Source organism: Mirounga leonina, unplaced genomic scaffold (assembly GCF_011800145.1).
Source record: "Mirounga leonina isolate KUSES-001 unplaced genomic scaffold, KU_Mleo_1.0 Mir_154, whole genome shotgun sequence".
NCBI lineage: Eukaryota > Metazoa > Chordata > Mammalia > Carnivora > Phocidae > Mirounga > Mirounga leonina.
In genome coordinates, this window is record NW_023270389.1 from 45,879,765 (window position 1) to 45,904,819 (window position 25,055).

The window sequence follows — 25,055 nt, forward strand, 5'->3', positions numbered from 1 at the left end:
CTTAAGGAACCTTAATGTTTCTTCCAAGCGTTTAGATTTTTAACATCCTCTTGAGAAAGGTAATTTAGAAATATAAATAAAAAAGGAAATTATTTCTGCCCAGACATAACAAATGTGTTCTATGCAGAAATAGTCTCCAAATGTAACTATTTTTTCTTCTGCTTAGTCATTGTTTCCTCTTAAAGTTCTGCAGGGAAAAGATGAGAGCAGAATTCCACAGCATTTGCCTGTTACTTTTGTAGAAACAATAGATATTTAGAAGGTACAAAAACACACTACTCTGTGGAAGTATCTCTCTTTAAAAAATGGTACAAGATGAGTTTCGTTTTTATGGTTCTCCAATCTTTGCAGTTAGGTGAGACTGCTCTATGTATCTGAATCCCAGTTGCTGAGCTGTCATTGCCTTGGACAGGCTTGCCATTTATTTCATGATCTCTGATAGATATGAGCCATCCCTTTTAAAATAGTGCCAGTGACAAATGGTAATAACATCTAGGAATTGTCATTTTGGTATTTAACCAATTTGTAGTATATGAACATAAATTTGAGATGAATTTCCTTTTAAAGTTTTTCTAATCAGCAGTATTTTATCAAACAGCAAGTTTATTTTGTTGTTGTTTTCAATTCCCTTTAAATAGAACCACCTCATATCAATGGATCAGAAGAACCTGTAGAAATATCAGTGATTGTTAATAATCCACTTGAACTTACCTGCTTTGCTTCTGGAATCCCAACTCCTAAAATTACCTGGATGAAGGATGGACGGCCCCTCCCACAGACAGGTCAGGTACAAACACTTGGAGGTGGAGAGATCCTTCAAATACCTAGTGCTCAGGTAAGTGTCAAAGTCAAAAAAATTATTTTATCCTGGACTATACTTCTCACTTGCTAATATAGGCGAAATGGAGAAATTAATGTTTTTGAATCCAAATGGATCACAGATCCCTCTCAGTAACTTTCACAAAGGTAGATTGGTTCTACGGTATGCATGCTTGGGTAGACACAGGGTAACATGACTAAAAAAGAGCAGTAGAAGTATCATATTAAACTTGGAAGAAAGCAAGATACTTTAATTTTTCATGTTTTTTCACAGTGCTGTAAGTGAGTATTACCTGAAGCTCTTAACTTGTGCCATGCGGCCCTTTACAGAACTGGCAAAAAGCAGTTCAACATACGTACATATGAGGCCTCCAAGAGCAATTTTGGTCTCTCAAATGAACTAGCAGACATGAAAATCTGAAGAGACACAATTTTTCAAACAACCAATGCAGTAAAATTGTTCTTTTAGTTTGTGTTTAAGGAAATTCGTCAGAAACATAAATTTATTAAAGAGGAGTATGTCTGGGATGCCTTATCATAACAGTCTTCTGTTTTACTAACAAAGACAAATCTTATATTACAGATATTCTCCATCTGTGCCCTAATACCTCCGTCCGTAACTTTGGGATAAAAGTAGTAATAATACCTAACTCCTACACTTGAGGATTTAAAAGATCACCTAACATGCTTAGCTTAGTGCCACAGGCATGTAGTAATGTTAAATAGTTAGATAGAATTGTTTTTCCTGCTGCTACTGTTGTGATAATCATCATCCCTTTAAACATGGAATAAATTATTTAATTATATTCTGTGTGCATTTTTACTGAGGAAAGAGGAAGGAAAGGGAGCTGGAAAAAGAGAGCAAAGGGCTATGAATTGTCTACTGTGTCAGTCCTGAGTTCAGCTCTGGGCTCAATCACACCGGTGACCATCATAACAACTCTGTGAGCAAGTCTTTATCTCCATTCTACACCACCAGAAACAGGCACAGAGAGATCAAGTACTTGCCTGCCAAGTACTCAACGCTGTTCAGTGATAGAGCTGGGTCTCAATCCTATATCCACTTCAAAAGCCTACCCAGTGGAACTCAGCACATTCCTTGTTTCTAATATCAAGGAAAACACGCCTTCCATTCCCCTCTTTTCTCTCCGTCAAACATTGCAATAACTCAGAGAAAACTCGAGTTAAGCTTTCAAACAACTTACTGAATGAAAATCCTTGAATGATATAATTTCAACAGATAAAAAAGGAGCCAAAAGAATTTTGTAACATAAGGAGACAGGGAACTGTGTGGAATAGAATTATAAATACAAAGGAATAATGATAAACAAAGCTTATAAGGAATATTAAGGCCACATCATAGTAGGTCTTAAATGGAAACATTATAGAGTTTGATTTAACAAAAGGAGACAGAGATGATCCCATTGAGTATTAGATGGGACCCACATGAGCTAGCCATTGTGGAGAATACAAACATAATACATAAAACCTGTCTCAGCCTTCAAGAAGTTTCCAGTTGTCTAGGGGATATGAAACCACACACATGATAAAATTAGGAAAAGAAACAGTAAGAAAACCATTCAAGATATTTTAGAAGTAGAAAATTAAATATTATCAAGTCCCAAGACTGATCTTGGTTCCTCTGCTCCTCTGTGTTTTCAGGGCATTTTGTACATTATACATTATATTTCACCTATCACATTATATTTCACTTATCTGAACTTTGTCTTTTCATGTATGTATCTGTAACATACAGTTATGCCTGACACATATTGGAAGCTTTGCAAATTCCAAATTGTGTGGTAAAGACAGGAGTTTCCTAAAATATCTTCCATCAAACACTAGTTCTGTGAGTTATTCCAATGGAGGAAATTCTGTGACCGAATAGAATTGGAAAACTTTATATACTATACCTTCCTCTCCTTTGTGAGCCATACTGCATGTCAACAATCCTGAAAAATACTACTCTAGAGAAATATGATTAACTGTCACTTTTCTGACATCCTATAAACAGAACACAGTTTAGAAAATATAGCTACGAATGATGACTGTAGGCATCCAGAAGGGCACAAATTGTCAGGAAATATTTATTGGAGGAGGTAAGATTTAGGAGTAGACATGAATGATGGTTCAAGTTTGGGTAAGTCAAAACAAGTGGAGAGGGCACTATTAATTGGGAATAAAGTGAGTTGATAGAGAAAAGTTGAGTTTTAAACGACTTTCAACATATCATGGGAAATGCGAAGTTATTCTCTAGGCCTCGGTACATCATTTTAAATTCTTAATTGAAGGACTATGTGAGTGCCATTCTTAAAGTTGTATTTAAGTATTTTTGCAAGCATACTAGTCTTAAATTTTTTTCGAAGGAGTTTCTGCGGCCTACCAAAAAGTTTTTCCATAACCTATAAAGTCAGTTTTGAATGTAAGAATTTAAAAATTCACAATATTCTAGGAGTGTTCAAGTAGTAAAATAAATGAAAACAGGATTTTTCTGCTTTTCCAAAATACATTTTCCACAGAAGTAAGATCGTCTGTTTTACAGAGTATATTTTATGCATACGTAAGCATGGGCTGTGTCTACACAATGTCAAACATATGAAGGAAGACTAACACTTCCAGTGGAAACTATGCACGGGGTTTTTAAAGAAATGTTTCTGGTTTTAGTCAGATAATAGTAGATTATGTTGTCAGTCTGACACTGTTTGCAGCCAGATTATATAATATAGCTCTTTTGTTTCACCACGTTTACCAAAGGTACATTCAAAATGCGGAATTAATGTACTTTATTTAAATAACCTGATACTTTATTTGTTTACTTAATAAACTGTATTGCATTTTCTTCAGGAAGATGCCAATTGAACTTTTAAATCTACCATTTAAGTCCATAAATATTTGTTCAGTAAATATTGTGTGTCTCATCTGTGACCTCTGGTGCTAGGTCCTATATATATCTGCCTTTTCTGAGATCACTAAATATACCTAACATGCAAACATGTTGAGATCAGATATTGAAAACCTCTTAAAACATAGTTTTACAGAGAGCTATGTTACAGAGAGCTAATGTTAAAACAATTTATTAAATTTTATTTGTTGTGCTATCTTGTTTTGTGTGAGACTTTATATTCATTCTAGTGAATGCTTATTCTCATCACGAAAACTGACATGTTAACATTGTGTAATTCACTTATTTGGATTTTGCAGGTGGAGGATACAGGAAGATATACGTGTCTGGCATCCAGTACTTCAGGAGATGATGATAAAGAATATTTAGTGAGAGTGCATGGTAAATTTGGCAAAATGTCCTGCAATCTATCATATACTAATACCTAATTAGAAGCTGTAATTCATGGAACCTGGGGCAACTCTGTAGCACATCATACGATATGTTTATGTATAAGGAAATATGTATTTTGCAAATCTGATTCTTATATTTGGCTGATCAAGTGCTTTTTGGAAATACTTCAGTGGACTTTTTGACTCATTCATTTTGTTTCTGCACAAATAATTCGTAGTTCTTTATTTAAAATCATAGACTATAAATTACGATAAAGAAAATATGTCATCCAGTCTCACTACACAAAGGCTTTTTTGCATACAGATGTTTTGTCACAGAAATGTACCCTACAACATGCAGTATCAAACTTGTTTTTCATATCTCTTAATGGTTTGATGAACATGTTTTCATGTCAAAAAACATATTTTTATAACAGTTTTTAGTAATGGCATGGTGTCCCATTTTATGAATACACCATTATTTATTTAATTAATAAATTAATAATTTAATTCCCTATTTTTGGATATTTAAGCTGTTCTTGAATTTTCATCAGTATAAGGGATACTGTTATAGACATCTTTGTGCATACATATTAGCCTGTTTCCTTAATTCTTTTATTTTGATAAATTTCTGTAAGTACACTTGCTTGATTACACATACACACGTACACATTTAAAGCTCCGAAATTTATTGCCAAATTACCTTCTAGAAAAGTTGGGCCATTTAGACTCAGGTCAATATTATTTCAACACAGAGATAAGAATTACTCTTTATGGAAAGGAACATTTAAAAAACCAAACAGAAGATACTTATTTCATTGTCTTAGTCGGGATGACTAGGCAGTGCAAATTGTCCGTAATTTAGGTGCCCCCCTTCCCCCACCAGCCCTACACACAAATTAGACCTGTCGTTAATTGACATGTAAGTTCTGCATATAAAAGTCACATTAAAAAATATATTTCTGAATATTATGAAAGTATATACATTTCTCTATATTATTATGGAACAGACCCTGATTTAGTAGTTTGGAAATCTGATGTTGAGAGAAAATTCTTACCAAGTGTGAGACCTGGACAAGAAATCCTTTCTTTGTGCCTTAGTTTCTTTACCTGTTAAATGGTAATAATGTGATTATATTACTTATCCTGTCATTCATGTGACTATTGGAAGAATTTCATTACTTTATATATGTGAAAGTACAGAGTAAGACTTAAAAAAAAAAAGTCCACTACTGGTAGTCATTTGTACCACAAATTGAACGAGTAATGTTTTAAGTTTATGCCTCTTATTTTATATAACAGAAGCAAAATTTGTTGAAAACCTAATTAAATTAGATCATTTTTATATCTTGTTTACTGAAAGCCTCTGACATGTTTGTTCTCGCACCCAGTACCCCCTAACATTGCTGGAACTGATGAGTCCCAGGATTTCACTGTGTTACGGAACAGACAGGTGACATTGGAATGCAAATCGGATGCAGTGCCTCCCCCTGTAATCACTTGGCTTAAAAATGGAGAACGGTTACAGGTAAATCTTGCTAAGTTCCACAAATCCATTTTGAGGAAAAAAAAAATCAGCTGTAGCGTCTTTGGTAGGTAGACAAAACCAAACAATATCAGGCTACTATTATTTGACATTGGAGGTGTGGGCACAGGATCTTTTAATCAGCCTTCTTTTCTCAACCTGTGCTTGGGTAGTTATTAACTAGTTATGGGTCAAAACACAGGTATTTTGTTTCAGACACTCTGTAAATTGGTGTAAGTATGTATCTCCTGGAGCCCGTGAATTAAAATTGTATTTGAAACACTCAGCTATTTCTTTACTTGAGAGGTAAGAAGTCATCCGAGTCTCAAAAGAGCTGGCCTGTCCTGTCAAGTGTCATGGGCAAATTTCTTACTGAATTTTTCTGGAATAAACTGGGACCTGAGGAGGGCCCCTCCTTGGATACCAGGAATATAGGACTGGAATCCTTGAAGAACACACTTACTGGCTCTCTAAAGCTTCCCATGCTCACGTGATATCTGTCTGCTCTCAGAGTGTCACAGCCCAGGATCCTAAATAGCCTTTGGGGTTCGTGCAAAGCCTTGACTTTGAATGCTCTGATTGTTCTTATCCTAGTAGTTACTTATGCTTTTTTTCCTCCTTTTGTTTCCCCTCATCCTGTTAATATAACCTACTGTGTTACATTGTGCCTAATTATAAAAGATTAAGTTCCCTAACACTTAAGGCAGAAAGACTTCTACCACCACCAAACCATAACAAAGGACCAAAACCAGACTGGATGCTGAGAGTTACTTACATGCTAAATTATCGTGGGTATCACTTAACCTTCCTGTGTCTCAGTTTCTCTATTTATTGTGCTCCTTCTATAACAGTAGGCACTATAATTGCTACTGAGAGTAGTCGTGACCCTCAAGGAGCTCACAGACTACTTGAAAAGACATAGAATTAAAATCAAAGATTAGAGCATGGGGCGCCTGGGTGGCTCAGTTGGTTAAGCGACTGCCTTTGGCTCAGGTCATGATCCTGGAGTCCCGGGATCGAGTCCCACATTGGGCTCCCTGCTCAGCGGGGAGCCTGCTTCTCCCTCTGACCCTCCCCCCTCTCATGTGCTCTATGTCTCTCTCATTCTCTCTGTCTCAAATAAATAAATAAAATCTTTAAAAAAAAAAAAAAGATTAGAGCATGGATACGACTCATATGTTAGGGTGATGTATATAGCATTTAATGAAAACAGAGAAGAAGCAAGTAACTCAGACTGCAGGGTAAGGAACAATTCAGGGGAGCCTCTTGGAAAGGGTGAGTTCAGTTTTAAATGATGGGTAGATTCTGGGTGAAAAAGAAGAAGGGTATTCTAATCACAGGTAATGATATCTACAAAGCCATTACAGGAAAAGGAATGCTGCTCTTGCAGGAATTGCAAAGTAACTTGGTGTGGCTGAAGTAGGCCTTGATTAAAATCCTTTGATGAGGGACGCCTGGGTGGCTCAGTCGGTTAAGCGTCTGCCTTCAGCTCAGGTCATGATCCCCGGGTCCTGGGATCGAGTCCCACATCGGGCTCCTTGCTGAGCAAGGAGCCTGCTTCTCCCTCTGCCTGCCTCTGTCTCTCTCTCTCTGATAAATAAATAAAATCTTTAAAAAAAAAAAAAATCCTTTGATGATTCCCCACAGATTTCAGGATTCAGGTTAAACTACCCCACTTAGCTCACAAGACCTTTCATGTTCTGACTTTTTCTCCACAGTTTTATCTCCAATGTGTGCATTTCACTCAAAACTATTTTTGAGTGAAAATAGTGAGGCATTTGCATGGTATAGTCAGTTAAGCATCTGGCTCTTGGTTTTGGCTCAGGTCATGATCTAAGGGTCATGGGACTGAGCGCCATGATGGGCTGCGCACTCATTGCGGAGTCTGCTTAAGATTCTCTCTCTCTCTCCCCCTCCCCGATCCCCACTCTCTCTTAAAAAAAAACAAACAAGCAGCAACTATTAAGTGTTCAGATAGAAACTGAGTGAATGTTGATGATGGAGAAGTTTAGGTTAAGCCCTGCTATGATCAAGTGATGTTAGTACTGGGACAGGGTGAGTTCAAGAGTTATGAAAAAAGAGGTGATTCAGTTTCAGATATTTTGAGTTTGAATTACCAATATATTATCCAAGTGGAGATTCTTAAAAGTACTAAGAAATATGGGTCCCTATTTCATCAAAAACATCTTTGACTTGGTAGTCCTCCATGGTATGACCAGTTGTTAAGCCCATGGGTTTGTATGAAGTTGACCAGAGAGAATAGTGTGAGATAACCTGTAAATGAGAATAGAGTGTAAGGCAACACTAATAATTATAAGGTGAGCAAAGGAAAAAGAAAAGATCAGAACAGAGAAGGAAGGACTCAGAGAGATAGAATTAAGTATAGGATACACTGGTGTACTAAAAGCCACGGAAAAGAGAGGGAGTGGTTGACAGAGTCCATTAAGATAACAAATTAAATTGCATCCATGGTTTTGGCAATAACACAGAAGTGATTAAAGATCAGAACAATGTTTCTTCAATAAAGTGATCAAAGGAAAAGATAGGTTACAGTTGTTGGGAGAGTTAAGGAAGAAGAGGAAATGGAAATAATTTTGGCCTATTCTTGAAATATAAAAGAGATTTTATGTGTTTATTTACCGAAAGAAAGAGACTAAAGGGGCGCCTGGGTGTCTCAGTCATTAAAGGTGTGCCTTCGGCTCAGGTCATGATCCCAGGGGCCTGGGATCGAGCCCCGCATCGGGCTCCCTGCTCGGCAGGAAGCCTGCTTCTCCCTCTCCCACTCCCCCTGCTTGTGTTCCTTCTCTTGCTTTGTCTCTCTCTGTCAAATAAATAAATAAAATCTTAAAAAAAAAAAAAGAGAGACTAAAGATATAGGAGAGAGAAAGAGATGTTTATAGGATGACATGTGTTGAACAGAGAAGGAATGGGACCCAGTTCACAGGTGAGGAGATTAGCCTTGGACAAAAGGACTGACCTTTTTCCACAGAGATAGAAAGATAGGAAGGTTGTATTCACATGTAAGGTGGGAGGAGGAGAGAACTGCAGGCACAGGACTTTGGTTTTCTGCATGGAGTAGGAAGCAAGAGCATTGGTTGAGAATGAGATTCTATCTGAAGAAAGAAGTCAGATTTGGAAGAATCACTGGTGGCCAGTGGGAAGAGAACCAGAGAAAACTGTAGTGAGACTTGATGACTTAGCAGAACTTACTGATGTTCATGGAACAAAAACGTAAGAATAAACTCTGAAATTTTTTATTAGCCTACAACCCTGCTATACCCACATAAAAAAATTTACAAATATATGTTTTATAGAACTTAACATATATATTTAAGAAATCACTTATTCTCATCAGCGGTAATAAGATTTTTTCACTAATAGCCCCTATAGCAATGAAAGGCCTAGAGAGGAGTGCCTGAGTAGCTCAGTCGGTTAAGCATCTGCCTTCAGCTCAGGTCATGATCCCGGGGTCCTGGGATCGGGCCCACATGGGGCTCCTTGCTCGGCGGGGGGCCTGCTTCTCCCTCTCCCTCTGCCCTTCCCCCTGCTTGTGCACTCTCTCTCTCAAATAAACAAAATCTTAAAAAAAAAAAAAAGCCTAGAGAAAATACATGATCTCGTAAAATAAATGGAGCTGAACTGCATATTTTAGTATGAACAACTTTTTTCATTAGAAATAGACAGTTGGCCCTTGAACAACATGGAGGTTAGAGGCACTGGCCCCACACACACACATACAGTCAGAAGTCTACATATAACTTTGGACTCCCCAAAATTTTACTAATAATCTATTGTTGACCCGAAGCCTCACCAATAACGTAAACAGTCTATCAACACATATTTTGTATGTTATATATATTATATACTCTACTTTTACAATAAAGTAAGCTAGAGAAAAGAAAATGTTATTAACAAGATCATAGGAATAGAAAATACAAGCTGCACTGCATTTATTGAAAAAGATCCACATATAAGTGGACCCACACAGTTCGAAGGTCAACTATATATCTATCTGGGAAAGAGCCCATGTGGCAGAAAAATCTTATTTAGGCTCTTCCTGAAGTAGTTCCTTCTTTGGTTCAACCAGAAAATATCAGTCTTTGATGGCTACCTGGCATTTTTTTAATGATTATGAACATCATGCATCTTAATTTGTACAAAACTACTTGTTTACATCTATTTTCCCAATTGGACTTAATAGCAAAGGTTAGGTTTCATTGTCTCTGTATTTTCAAAATTCTTGGTCCCATGCCTGGGCACAAAATAAATGCTTAACAAATATTTGTAGACTAAAATCATTTATTTACTTATTTTTAAAATGTTAAAGGATCATTATTTCCTATAAACAAAGGTAATTTATTAGTCATGGAGCTTTCCATTGTAAGTGACAGAATTCAAACTCAAACCAACTTAAATTTTTTTAAAGGCATTTATTACCTATAGTGATTGGTGAACTTAGGTTTTAGGTATTACTAGATCCAGAGGTTCTCCTCATGTAACCAAGCATTTATGTTTTTTTTCTCTGAATCGCAACTCCGCTTGCTGTGTTTTAGATTTAGAGCTGTCCACACATGGACAGACTGCCACCAGGCTATGTCCTCCTCACTACCAGACACCAGTAAAAAAAATAGCCTGTCTTATTCCCCAACACTTCCAACAAAGTCCTGTAGAGGGCTCTCAGGGGCCCAGCTTGAGTCACTGGCTCATCCTTGAGTATCCGGATCATTGTGGCCAGGAGAACTGGGAATACTGATTGTGCCTTTGCCTTAAACACACTCATAGAAATAGTTCCTGAGAGGTTTTGATCCCAGAATAATGGTAGGGGGAGCAGAGAAAGCATACTAGAAGACAGGCAATCCACAGCTCACTGTAGTTATTTTTGATGTTATAAAGTAGTATTTTATTCTCTTTTCCTGACATTTTAATGGTAAATTTTACTTGCTGAATCTAGGCAACACCTCGAGTACGAATCCTATCTGGAGGGAGATACTTGCAAATTAATAATGCAGATCTAAGTGATACAGCCAATTATACTTGTGTGGCCAGCAACATTGCAGGAAGGACTACAAGAGGATTTATTCTCACTGTAAATGGTAAGAAAAATTAATAATTGTGACATTTTAAAAATTTAGCCAAGGGCATTCAAAGAAATGATAACATTTTTTGTTTCTTATGGGCACACTCAATGAATTCTTGTGGTTATCTTATTTTTTGAAAAAGACAACATGTAGTATTTGTATTATGGCTATATTCAAACCATATTTCAAAAAAAATAATTAAAGATACATGATCTTAGAGGATAATATATGTCCAGTTGTTATTAACATATCCTGACATTTTGTGTCATTCAGATCAGAACCATTGAGAAAGGCACACTAAGGCTTTGGATGACATGTGGTTCATTATTTAGTTCACCTTTATTCATGTTGGTGTTTGAGTATATATGTACTAGACAGAGACTGCCATAGGACTGTGATTCTCTCAAATCTAAAATCTAAACATTAAAATTTGTCAATATTTAGGAAGATAATACAGACTTTTCCCCATCACAGTCTCTTTGGTTTTTTAATGTATGAAATTTTACATGATATTGGGTGACCCATACAACTAATATCTCTAAGAGTAAAATTAAAATTCAAGTTTTCTATTCCCATATGAACTCAATGATTAATAAAATACATGCTCTGAGACTTGCATGATTAATCACAGATGTGCTTTTCATTAGAACAGCCCACTTTCTGTTCTTTATTTAAAGTGAAGTTGTTCCAGTGTTAACATTCTCAGACCATTATTTGGCCAAAGAGAAATAAGAAATATCATCTTTAATTTGCATCAGACCAGAGCTGATTTTTATTCAAGCATCTCCTACAAAGCCAGATTTCACACACCATATCAGGGATTTAAAACCTCCTTCCCCCATCTGTGCTTTATTTTTAAAAACTAAGTATCTTGAGTAAGACTTTAGGAATTAAACCCCAATTCTGTTCATACTAACCTGAATTAGCTGTAGACAAAGCTATACATTTGACTCAAAGCTAACCTTGTATTACCTCTTCAGAGTCTTAGTTCAGGCTATATTATTGATATGAATGAAGTTTTCCATGTGCATCTCTTGTGCAGTTCCTCCAAACATAAAGAGTGGCCCCCAGAGTCTTATCATTCACTTAAATACGTCAACTGTATTGGAATGCCTTGCTGAGGGTGTGCCAACCCCAAGGATAACATGGAGAAAGGATGGTGCTGTTCTATCTGCAAGTCATGCAAGGTAAAAGTTCTGGAAAAGAATGAAAAATACTGCAAGAACTGAAGGATAATTCCCTAAATTTTCTTTTCCAGTGCATTATTTTGGTCTTGTTATATTTAATATTAGTTCTTCATCTTAATATGAGAATCAAAATATATTATTTTAAAAGCATAATCCTAAGGCTTATGGCCAAAACATAATGATTATAATTCATCCAAGATCACAAGTTCATCTGCTATGCACCTTTGTGGAATATCCCTTTTTTTCCTCCAAGGGTATTGCAAATTTCTATAGCAGGAAAAAGACTAAAAATGTAATTAAGTTTTGTAGAATACTCTCAGTCAAAATGTAAATAATCAGAAAACACTGATTCCAGGGACTTCACTTGTGATCTTTCTTGTAGATACTCCATCTTGGAAAATGGATTCCTTCATATCCAATCAGCACACATCACAGATACTGGGCGATATTTGTGTATGGCTACCAATGCTGCTGGAACAGACCGCAGGCGAATAGATTTACAAGTCCATGGTAAATATGAACAGCATCTAATCTTTGGGTTAAGTGTTCTTTGATAGCCTAAACCTATGAGATCATAAAGACCTTGATATCCGGGGCTATGTGAAGGTACCACACTCTACTGTGAACAGTTAAGACCCATGTTTTCTCCTCATTGTGGCTAGCACCATCACAACACTAAGTTCACAGAGTCTTCTTGGGTTTTAACTATGGAGCAAGTTACCAGTGATTAATTTCAGTCTGGCAGAAATACTTCAGATGGCATACTATTTGCTGAATGTGTTTCCCTCTTATTTGCTGACTTTGTTTTAGTTCCTCCATCCATTGCTCTGGGTCCTACCAACATAACTGTAACAGTAAATGTTCAAACTACTCTGGCTTGTGAGGCTGCTGGGATTCCAAAACCATCAATCAGGTGGAGGAAAAATGGGCATCTTCTTAATGTGGATCAAAATCAGAATTCATACAGGTAAGTAATAATTTAACTGACAAATCCCACCTACTATTTAGAAACATAATTTTAAAAAGAATTAACATTTCATCTCTATCAATGGGAACAGCATATATATAAAGTATGAAGAATTAGCTAGTATGTAGAGAGTATGTATTTTTCTTAATGTGGAATTAGTTTTTCAACCTAAAAGCTTTTTCTGAATTATGGGTTCAATTTTTCTATCCATAAGCCCTGTGGATGGCGATCAGAGAGATCTACAAGATTAGATTCCTATTCTGCTTTATTTTTCTTAGCACCTTTTGGAATTTTATAAAAACAAAGAATGAAAATTTTTGGTATAAGGGAAAAACTATTCTGTAAAAATAATACCACCTTTAGCTATAGAATAAAAATAAAATTCTGAACCTTGAAATACAACTTAGGTATTTGGTAGCATGTGCAGGGAGGAAAAACATGTTTTTTAAAAGCTAACCTTTTAATTACTAGGAATTTCTGATGTTGTAAATGAGCATCATTTCTTATATCTCAATTAAGTTAACAGATAGGTATCTTGTCAAAGGAATTGCCATAATACTAAAAACAAATGTTCTTGTAGATCTACTTTGAAAATGATCAATTCTTATACATTAGGAAATATGAAACAAGGAGTGTTTCACTTGAAATTCTGTTTTTTCTCTCTTTCTCACCCTTTTAATCTTTGGGTACTAGGAGTCTAGTGATTTGAAGATATACACTGTGTAGAAAGTGTGCAATACCATCGAATAAAAAAGCATGTCAAATGTATTCCCATTGAATCCAATCACTTTTATTCTATCAGTGCACACCTTGAAATAAGAAAATAGATATTTTATTTAGATTTACTTTGAATAACGTATGTATATTTACTAGACCTCTTAAACATTTGAAGTGATCCAGATCACTTTAGTTTTGAATTGGTTAAAAGTTAGGGAAAAGACTTATTGATATATGTACTATGCATCGCAAAAGTGTCCAACACATGTAAGGAGACATGTGAACTAGGGCAACACGTAAGACAGACGAACTTGTAATTACCCGTCTGTCGATGGAAATAATCAAATACCAATCTGTAAAGTTATTGTGAGATTTAGAGGTAGTTTATGTGAAGCAGTTGAGAAGGTACCAGAATGTATTCAGTGCTCCATAAACAGCGGCTATCATCAGTGTGCTCGTTTCTCTGTATTTCAGTTAGGAGAGCACAGTTGATCCTGATATAAGCAATCAGAAAATGCAAGATTCCCTCTTCAAACAACCCTTCTACCCAATTGCTTCATCTAAATCCCCAAGTTGAGGCTCTATTAACCCATTGCCCATATAAAAAAAAAAATAGTCTGATACTTGAAGTATCAGAGGAATTCCTCATTTTTTTTGTTTTTTTTTTGTTTTTTTTTTGTTTTTTTTTTAATTTTATTCTTATGTTAATCCCCATACATTACATCATTAGTTTTAGATGAAGTGTTCCATGATTCATTGTTTGTGCACAACACCCAGTGCTCCATGCAGAATGTGCCCCCCTCAATACCCACCACCAGGCTAACCCATCCTCCCACCCCCCTCCCCTCTAGAACCCTCAGTTTGTTTTTCAGAGTCTATCGTCTCTCATGGTTCGTCTACCCCTCCGATTTCCCCCGCTTCATTCTTCCCCTCCCGCTACCTTCTTCTTCTTCTTTTTTTTTTTCTTAAGATATATTGCATTATTTGTTTCAGAGGTACAGATCTGAGATTCAACAGTCTTGCACAATTCACAGCGCTTACCAGAGCAGACACCCTCCCCAGTGTCCATCACCCAGTCACCCCATCCCTCCCACCCTACCCCCCACTCCAGCAACCCTCAGTTTGTTTCCTGCAATTAAGAATTCCTCATATCAGTGAGATCATATGATACATGTCTTTCTCTGTTTGACTTATTTCACTCAACATAATACCCTCCAGTTCCATCCACATCGTTGCAAATGGCAAGATCTCATTCCTTTTGATGGCTGCATAATATTCCATTGTATATATATACCACCTCTTCTTTATCCATTCATCTGTCGATGGACATCTTGGCTCTTTCCACAGTTTGGCTATCGTGGACATTGCTGCTATAAGCATCGGGGTACATGTACCCCTTCGGATCCCTACTTTTGTATCTTTGGGGTAAATACCCAGTAGTGCAATTGCTGGATCATATGGTAGCTCTATTTTCAACTTTTTGAGGAACCTCCATACAGTTTTCCAGAGTGGCTGCCAGGAAAGAATTCCATTTCCCTCAATTCACAACATAGTGCCATGTTGAACCAGCATTTATGATAACTGATCTACAGTACATCATTGCTTTGAAATCTTTCTTCTAGGCTCCTTTCTTCAGGTTCACTAGTAATTATTTCCCCTTCTGTGGATGACACTGCAACCTATGAGTGCACTGTGACAAATGATGCCGGGGAGGATAAGAGAACCATGGATCTCACTGTCCAAGGTAGAACTGGCTTAGTACATGGATTAATAGTTATTATAATGATATGTTTCATTATCACACTACTTCACAAGAGGGCTTCCTTTTCCACTTACTAACATTCACTTTCTGTGTAGAAAGAGAAAGATGTATGATAAGGCTTTGGAAACCTGTAAGGGTTTGAAATGTGTACTTTCTTATTGTTGTTATTGTTTTAGTCCCACCTTCCATAGCTGATGAGCCTACGGACTTTCTAGTAACCAAACGTGCCCCAACAGTTATTACCTGCACTGCTTCAGGAGTTCCATTTCCCTCAATTCACTGGACAAAAAATGGGATAAGACTACTTCCCAGGGGAGACGGTTATAGAATTCTGTCCTCAGGTAAGACCGAGCTAAGTAATTACACACCTAAGATTAGACTAATGATTAATGGGTGGCCTTACCAGGCCTTTTGTTGCACCAAAATAAAAAAATAAAATACATTTTCATTCCTAGACTTATGCATCTGGAAAAAAAATACAGTTGGGCAGGGTAACTCGGCAAAGGGAGAGAAAAAAATCTGGAAACAAAATCACAATAACTGAATATAATGAGCATGATCACTGGATTTTATGTGCATATTTACTAACCCTGAAGCTTCACAAATTCACTGGTTGCCTTTGAGTGAACCACACTCTTTTCATTAGCCAACAAGAATCTCCATTCATTTAACAAAGATTTAGTGCCTAAAATAAGTTATATACTCCACTGAGTTTCTGAGAATATAAAACTAGGAGGGTTCTTGTTTTCAAGGTTTTTATAACTGAGCAGGGAGGGCTAGTGTAAGTGCTAGGATGGATATTTTTGAGAGTGGTAGTAGCCATAATTTATAAAATTTATGTATTGAAAGAGAAAAAAATAATTCACCTAAATGAAAATATAGGTAATTCACATTGGTGTTTTGTATTGGGAAGGTACACTAGAGATAAACTAAAGTAGCAACTAACATCCTGGAGCTTTCTGCATTTGTGCATGTTATTCTAAGGTAATTTGTTCATTTTTTCAAAGAAGGGAAATGATGGAAGATTGTTCTCAGGGTAAAACTTGGCTTTCAAACCCAAGTATTTTGGCTATCTCTGAAATGTGTACAGATTGGTAACAATTAAAATCATAAAATAGAAATTAACTACCCTTCAGCACAAGGTATTGTGTTGAGAGAACAGTTTGGAACTTTCTCAAAATATTAAACAAGAGTTACCATATGACCCAGCAGCTCCATTCCTAGGCATCTACCCAGAAAAATGAAAACATATGTCTACACAAAGACTTGTATGCAAATGTTCATACAGCATTATTCACAATAGAGAAAGTAGAAACAATCCAAATGTCCATCAACTGATGAAAGAATAAACAAAATGTGGATAATCCACACAATGAAATTCTATTTATCAATAAAATGGAACAAAAATATTGGCACATGCTACAACAGATGAAACTCAAAAACTGTGCTCACAGTGAAAGAAATCAGACGCAAAGGACAGCTGTATGATTGCATTTGCATGAAATGTTCAGAAAAGGCAAATATACGAAGAAGAAGAAGAAATTAGTAATTGCTTGGGGCTGGGGCTGGGGCTGGGAATGAGAAGTGACTGTAAATGGAATGAGATTTCTTTTTCTTTTTTTTTTTTTTGGAATGAGATTTCTTTTTAGGGTAATAGAAATGTCCTCAAAATTAGATTGTAAGAGTTGCACAACTCTGTAAAGATACTAAAAATCATAAAATTGTACATTTAAATGGGTGAATTTTATGGCATGTAAATTTTGCCTAAATAAAGCTATTAATAATGATTAAAAGGCACTGTGCTAGGCCCTTCAGGGGATACAAGTATGAGTATAAGCCAAGCACCACTGTGCTATGGGGATGAAGACACAAAATCAGAGAGACATAGTTTATTGAACCAGAGAAATGGTTGCAGAAAAATGGACACCCTATGCATAAAAACTTTTTCCTTTTTAGGAGCCATTGAAATATTTGCCACTGAGTTAAACCATGCTGGAAGATACACTTGTGTCGCCAGGAACGCAGCTGGTTCTGCACATCGACACGTGACCCTTTATGTCCAGGGTATGGAAGCTCATTTAACTCATTAAAAGCTTGTTTTTTCTTCAAGTCATGTTTATTCTTGAAAGGATGTACTGTCTAGAAATACCTTGGGGATATGAAAGACTGACAGATATTTTTCAATAAACTAAGAAAAACATACAAATGAAAAATCACACAGAACAACCCCAAATTATTTTTTTTCTTGAGTTTCTATAATCTGTCCCTGCTTCTAGTCTTCTAACGGAATTCTTCTAATGGAAACTGCCTACAGTAGCAAGACTCAAAAAAAAATGTAATATGGCCAATATTCTCTTTTCCCCTGGACAATCAAATCGCTAATAATGTGGAATATGAATCCAGGCATGTTTAACCTCGTGGCTACTTTTAAACGTTTCTGCCACCAACTGGTGCCATCACTTTTTCTGTTGGTTCTTATAGAGTCTCCAGTCATTCAGCCTCAGCCAAGTGAACTAGATGTCATTGTGAACAATCCCATTTTATTACCATGTGAAGCAACAGGGACACCCAGTCCTTTCATTACTTGGCAAAAAGAAGGCATCAATGTCATCACTGCAGGTACCTACCACTGTTTCTATCAAGAAAATTACAGCAAATCAGTGTTTTATAATTCAGAAGTCAGTATGATTTTTTTAATAAAAAAAAATTAATAAAAATTCTTCCCACTGTGCTTTCATAACCGATGTAGGCAAAAGCCATGCAGTTCTTCCCAGTGGCGGCTTGCAGATCTCCAGAGCTGTCAGAGAAGATGCTGGTACTTACATGTGCGTGGCTCAGAATCCAGCTGGTACAGCCTTAGGCAAAATCAAATTAAATGTTCAAGGTACCTAAAGAGTAAATTTCTAGGTCTTCATTGCAAAGATGCTTGTAACAATGTATATCAAAGTTCATCTATCTAAAATAACCATGCTGCCATAGCTGTCAACATTCTTAGTTTACGTTATACAATGTGTTTTTTCTCTTACCCTTATGAAGAAGAAAATTTAATGGTTGGGGTTTTTTTGGTCATTGTTTATGTAAGAAAACTGAGGCATCTCATGGTATTTTGGATTTCTATGAACTTCCATATGGTATTCTATTTCATTGTAGCACATATTTAAGGTAACTTTTAAAACCTTTCTCCCCATAATACCACATTGGATACATTATGAAACACTAGATTCTAATATCCGCTTAAAAAACAAATCATATATTTTTTAAAATCATAAAACAAAAAATGTAATTGCAGTTAACCAACTTGATGGGAAAAAATTATTCTGTAGACAAAGCAGGGTCTTTTCACATTTAACTGTTATTTTCTTGACATAATATTCATATCTTGCATGCATTGTTTTTGTGACCTGGAAGTAGATTCTGAGCTTCTGAATTTGCATTAGCTGATTTTGAATTTCCTTATAGTGTGATTTTCCTATGGTAAATTACTGACTATAGTAAAGCTTACTTAACTATGTATTATAAATCTCTTTGTATTGTTAATATTTTCTCAACAAATATTTATTGCAATAATAAGTGGAAATACATTGAACATTACAGACATGATCCTTCCCTTATGGTGTACAGAAGGAAAAAAACTAAACTACCAAATAAATAATTATAAATTCTGACATATGCTACACAGAAAAAAAGGCTGAGATGGGGAATAATGGGGAAATGTGGGCACCACTTCACATTAGTGGTTAAAGTAGGCTTTAAGAAGTAGGCTTCTCTAAAGGAGTACCATTTAGGCTGAGACCTGAATGATAAGCTAGGATGAGCCATGCAAAAGTGGTAGAGTATCCAAGGGAGAGAGGACAGCACATGCGGTGGCCCCATGGCAGGAAAGAGTAAGGAAAGAAGCATGGCAGTGTGGTAGGGAGTGGTGGAGAAGAAGAAGGCTGGCACAATGTGAAGGAAATCAGAGAAGAAGGTGGGCCAGTGCTTGGAGCGTCAGAAGGACCACACAAAGGTTATATTTTCTTCTCTATGCAGTGGGAGACCTTTTAAGGGTTTAACCAAGATGCTTATTTGGTTTTAGGAAGATCTCGTTTGCTGCTATGTAGGTAATGGTTTAGAGAAGGAGCAAGACTAGAGCTGGAGGAACTATTCAGGTCCTCTAGGCAGGGTGTTACAACCTGGCTGGAAGTGAGAGTGGCTGTGTAAGTTGCAGGGGTAAATGGAAAAAGTGATGGATTTAAGATACTTCTGGAGGTGTAACTGCCAGGATGACTGATAAATCAGATTTGGGAGGTTAGGAAAAAAGAGGAATTAATGATGTTTCCTGGGCTTTGGGCTTGAACTAGTGAGTGGATGATAGTGCCATGGGGGGATGATAGTGCAAGGGGGAGGAACTGGCTTTGGAGGAAAGAAAACATAATTTCTGATTGATCCTATGAGATGTGGGAAACTATTAGAAATCCTAGTGGAGATACCAAATTGAGTTGAATATGGATTCAGAGCTCAAGGGAGAGGTATAGTGTAAGATACAAATTTGGAAGTAATCAGTGTATTTCAGTCCACAAGATTGGATCAGAATTTGGACAGAAAAAGAGCTAAGGACAAAGACCCAGAACTCTACATTGTTTAAAGGCCTGAGAAAAGAGAGGATGCTGGAGAAGAATACAAAGGAGCAGGCAGACATGTTAGAGGAAAGCCGGATGGAGGCTAGGAGAGGAGAGTGTTTCAAGAAGAAGGGAGTGGACGATTTGTTGAATGCAAGTGAGAGATCAGTTGGATAAGGACCAATAAATATCCATTGGCTTTGGCAACATGGAGGTCATGGAAAGAACACTTCCATATAGGAGGGGTTTTTCCTTTACTAATTGATTAAAATTATTGGTATGGGCAATTCTGGGACAAAGAAACACATTAAATGATTAATGGCATTTCAACATTCCAAAAGCAACCAGAGATAACTGCATACTCTAAAGGCATGAAAATTCTGAACCAAATCGCTCTCCTTGCAGATACAGTATGTAATGGAAAGCACAAACCCAACCAAATAATGTTGGCTGATATAAGTAATTTTAACATGGTTATTCATATTTTTTTCACAACTTGTTGATTTTATTTTACTCATCACTATTAGTGTACTTTAAAATTTGGTCTCGGGGTGCCTGGGTGGCTCAGTGAGTTAAGCATCTGACTTCAGCTCAGGGTCCTGGGATCAAGCCCCTTGTCTGTTTCTCCCTCTCCCCCTCCCCCCACTCTTGCACGCGTGCATGCTTTCTCTCTCTCTCAAATAAATAAAATCTTTAAAAATAAATAATAAAATAAAATTTGGTCTCCATGTGGTTGACCATTTCTCCATATCCTCTGAAGACGTGGCAGATAGTTCTAGGTCCCCAGGACTTGCTATGCATAGGGCATTACGTGGATCAGTGGAGCTCTCAGAGATCTCATTTCTGATTCCATTTCTCAGTCTGCATGTGTGGTAACAATGTGAAAACAACGTTTGCCTTGTTTCTCTCTTAAGCTTTTTTGAATGAGTGGTAGTTTTTTTTGTTTTTTGTGGGTTTTGCCGGCACATACTTAAAGGGATTATTTTTACTGTCACTGTTGTCCTCTGCACCTTGTCACTGTCTCTGGACTTGCATTGACACAAGTGGATCATCCTCTCATTTCTTTCCCGTGTGCTTGTGGTCAGTTGTTCCTTGTCCATCCTTGATTGTTCTCTGATAATTATTTAATATTTCTTTGAAGCTCAATAAAATATCCAGGCCAATACCTAAGTGGTAATCAACCTACTGGAAACAATAGGAAGAGAACGCCTTATCGTAAGCCCTTCCACAGCTTTTGGAAGAAGTGGGAAGAGTTTTACATATATAATTCTTTTCCATGATCTATTCATTTATTTACTTAGTCATTCAAACAATACTGTGTTAAATATGGCCACTGTGTTTGAGACACTAAGCACTGTAGGAAACACTTGAGTAAAAGTATCTCTGAGCAGTTGAATAATTTCCAAACCTTGAAGGGGTCTATTCTGAAAGTTTAAGTAGCTGAAATGAATCACATAATACAGTATGTTAAAGAAAATGCCTCTGTTGATACAACCTAAGTTTTCTAGACATGCAGTACCTCAGGAATATATGTTTATGTCCTCATTTAAAATTGAATAGCATTTACATTTGTTAACTATGCAGAGAATAATGTTCTGAAAATGGCTCAAAGAATTTTCTTTTCCAATGAAAACAAAGTATAGTGATCCTTTGATGATAATATGGTAAAGTCAGGATTTCATTTCTTTCCTGTGTGACTTCCGTAGAGTGATACTGTGGTGTGTACATGGTACATTTATGCTTTTAAGATGAAGTTTACACTTTGTATCTTTCAGTTCCTCCAGTCATTAGCCCCCATCCAGAGGAATATATTACTGCTCTAGATAAACCCATCTCCCTACCGTGTGAGGCAGGTGGCTTCCCACCACCTGACATTACCTGGCATAAAGATGGGCATGCAATTGTGGAATCAATCCGCCAGCGCATCCTCAGCTCTGGGGCTCTGCAAATCGCATTTGCTCAACCTGATGATGCCGGCCAGTACACGTGCATGGCAACTAACGTGGCAGGATCAAGCAGCATGAGCACCAAGCTCATTGTCCATGGTAGGTTATTTAACATTAATTATTTCAATCTGCTACATTGCCATGGCAAAGAGAAAAGACCACTGAGAAAAAATATAATGAAAGCCAAAGTCATGCAAAACCAGCAATCCGAAGTGGGATGTGTGTGTGTGTGGTGTGTAGGTATACTTACCCTTCTAATATGTAGGCTCTGATTATTTGTGTGGGCAAAAGTAAGGCTATGATTATGTACGTGTGAGAAAGAAAGAGAGATTTTATAAAGATAGCCAAAATACCTAATGTGTTTCCAATAATCCCCTCATATTGTGAGTATTAGTATTTATACTCTGGCCATAGATCCCATTTATGGGATCCATTTGTGTTTTGTGACTATTCTGCTTACTTCTCAACTTACAAATGATCTTCACTCAAAACTAATCTCCATATGAGCTACATTATACAGTGTGAACCTAATGAGAGTTGGGAATCTATTCGATTTATTATTTTAAAGTAGCAAAATATTTACAAGTATATTTTTATAACAGAAAAAAAATCTTTTTTTCTTTGTATTCAGACAACTAACAAAATATCTAAGGATCAGCATTGTAATATTTTCATTGTTAATGTGTATTTTAAATATAAAATACCCATTAATATCAGTGTGAGAACACAATAAGTAAGTTAAACTCTTTCCAACTACTGTTTTCAGAGGTAACTCTTGTAATGAGTCTCTGCTTTTTCCTTTTCTACAAAATTTGTGAAAGCCATTTTTTATCCTCCAGTTATGTTTGAATTTCCTATGGCTTCATAGTTAAAGTGATGATTTCAAGCAGACACAATTTTAATTGAATAAAGAAATAATAGCCCAAATTTTAAATCACCATTTATGAGTTTTTAAAATACTTACCCTGGTTTATACCTGCTTTTAGTTCATATAATTGAATTAATCAATACACATTAGTTCTTTAGCTTCAAATAAATAATACTCTTCTTTCTCAAATTTGTATAAAGTTTACCAAAATTAACCATATACTAAACAACAAAATAATCATTAATAAGATTTTAAAATAAGGTCACAATTCCTGCCCACAATGCAATAAAGCTAGAAACATGTAATAAACTTTTAATGCCAAAACCCCAACCCCAAGCAAATTTAAAAATACCATTCTAGTTAACAAGTAGGTCAAAGAATATGTTTTCATTTTCATACTATTTAGAAAATAATAAAAATAATGACACTACATAGCAAAATGTATGATGTGTGGGCCAAAGTTAAAATCAAATGTAAAGTCATAACCTTAAAATTTTCATCTTGAAAAAGAAGGAAAATGTACTAATGTTACAACTTTGTCACCCTAGTAAAATTGAAATATCAATCCCAAAGATAAAGAAAATGATAAAAATACAGTATAAATTAGTTAAAAATGAATCAAATATTTACAGTGTACCATTCAACAAAATAGATTTTTGTGTTTTCCCTAATATCTATGTTTCTGTGTATAATCATTCATATATGGTTTATGTATTTACTTATATAATAAAATAATTTTTGCTGAATACAGCTTTTGTCCTGTCACTTTTCAGAATGTCATTAAAATTGATCTACTTCTTACTGGTATGTTTGAATAATTCCAAAAGTCATAGTTTTTGGAGGGGAGTATATTTTTACTTTTTGAGCCAAGTATTTGTAATGCTTTTCAAGCCTTTCCTTTAGAAGTAAATAGCTTAGTTCCAATCCACTAAGGTATTTGTTAGTATATTAAAATAGTCAGTTGATCTTTCTATATTGCCTAAATTCCAGTCCAAAAAAATTTGAGGCATAGGAAGTATTTGCATAGAGTTCTGAAATCACTATAAAAATTTATTCTGCAGCAGTATAAAAGCTGAATTAAATGTCTTGACCTGGTTTTACTTGCATTTGTTGTAACACATGAAATACTGCAATAAATTTTTTTTTCCATAACACTTTGTGATATTCAATATGGGGTGAGTGTTTTACAGTGTTTTAAACTGGTGACTTTTATCCGTTTGTTCTCACAGTATATCTGTGATAAAAATCCAGTGATTATACAACCACAGAAGCATTTTTGGATTTTGTTGCTCTAGTTTGTTTGTTTGTTTTACTTCACTGCAATAAGCATAAGAAACTTAAGTAAAAGAAAGTTAGGAAGGGTGGCTCAGTTGGTTAAGTTTCTGCCTTCGGCTCAGGTCATGATCCCAGGGTCCTGGGATCAAGCCCTGCGTCAGGGTCCCTGCTCAGTAGGGAGCCTGGTTCTCCTTCTCCCTCTCCCTGCTGCTCTCCCTGCTTGTGCTTTCTCTCGCTGTGTCAAATAAATAAATTTTAAAAATCTTAAAAAAAAAGAGAGAGAGAAAGTTAGGAAGCCAAATAAAATCTAAGGATTTCTAATCTAGTTCTATGTCATTTGCTTAGAAACTGATTGTGAATATATTCAACAAGTTGAAATCCATTGAGGTTCTTGCTATAGGCATCTTTCATGATAACAAATCAATATCTTAATACATTTTATTTTACTATTTCCAGCAAAATTATCCTCAAAAGAGTCTTTTGTGTGTCAGTATTCTGTATGAATAAGGGTATTATTGAACATCCTGAATGACTATCTTTTTTAAACTTTTCTTAGTACCTCCTAGAATCCGAAGTACAGAAATACACTACACGGTCAATGAGAATTCACAAGCCATTCTTCCATGCATGGCTGATGGAATCCCCACACCAGCAATTAACTGGAAAAAAGACAATGTTCTTTTAGCTAACTTGTTAGGAAAATATACCATTGAACCCTATGGAGAACTTACTCTGGAAAATGTTGTGGTAAGTTTAATAGATGTGAATAGGTACTTTAAACCAGATTGGTAATTCACCCTTTTACTTTTAGTAACTTAGCCTGGAAATATATTCTTTAATAATGAAAGAAAAATACTCTTATAAATTCAGGGCAAAAAATGAATTTCACATATATTTCATTTTATGGCCCAGGTCTAAGAATAATATTTAACAGATGGTAGGAACTCATAAGTGGCCTCCTTCTAAAATTATTTTATTTTTGTGGAAATCTGTTTATCGGGAAAAATTCTAAGTACCTCTGTTATATTCCATGCATGTAA

The 25,055-nt window shown here is 36.1% G+C and overlaps 1 protein-coding gene across 2 annotated transcripts in view; it reads left to right on the forward strand.

The window, feature by feature from the left end:
- HMCN1 (hemicentin 1) overlaps window positions 1–25,055 on the forward strand; it is a 482,021-nt gene that overhangs the window by 399,808 nt on the left and 57,158 nt on the right. For both annotated transcript variants that reach the window (XM_035010675.1, XM_035010676.1), the window contains exons 69-82: window positions 639–835; window positions 4,021–4,102; window positions 5,484–5,620; window positions 10,569–10,710; window positions 11,738–11,882; window positions 12,265–12,392; window positions 12,693–12,849; window positions 15,189–15,310; window positions 15,505–15,669; window positions 17,285–17,392; window positions 17,810–17,947; window positions 18,078–18,212; window positions 21,702–21,971; window positions 24,572–24,762. In XM_035010675.1, coding sequence (XP_034866566.1) covers window positions 639–835; window positions 4,021–4,102; window positions 5,484–5,620; window positions 10,569–10,710; window positions 11,738–11,882; window positions 12,265–12,392; window positions 12,693–12,849; window positions 15,189–15,310; window positions 15,505–15,669; window positions 17,285–17,392; window positions 17,810–17,947; window positions 18,078–18,212; window positions 21,702–21,971; window positions 24,572–24,762 — 2,117 coding nt within the window. The remainder of the gene's footprint in view (window positions 1–638; window positions 836–4,020; window positions 4,103–5,483; window positions 5,621–10,568; window positions 10,711–11,737; window positions 11,883–12,264; window positions 12,393–12,692; window positions 12,850–15,188; window positions 15,311–15,504; window positions 15,670–17,284; window positions 17,393–17,809; window positions 17,948–18,077; window positions 18,213–21,701; window positions 21,972–24,571; window positions 24,763–25,055) is intronic.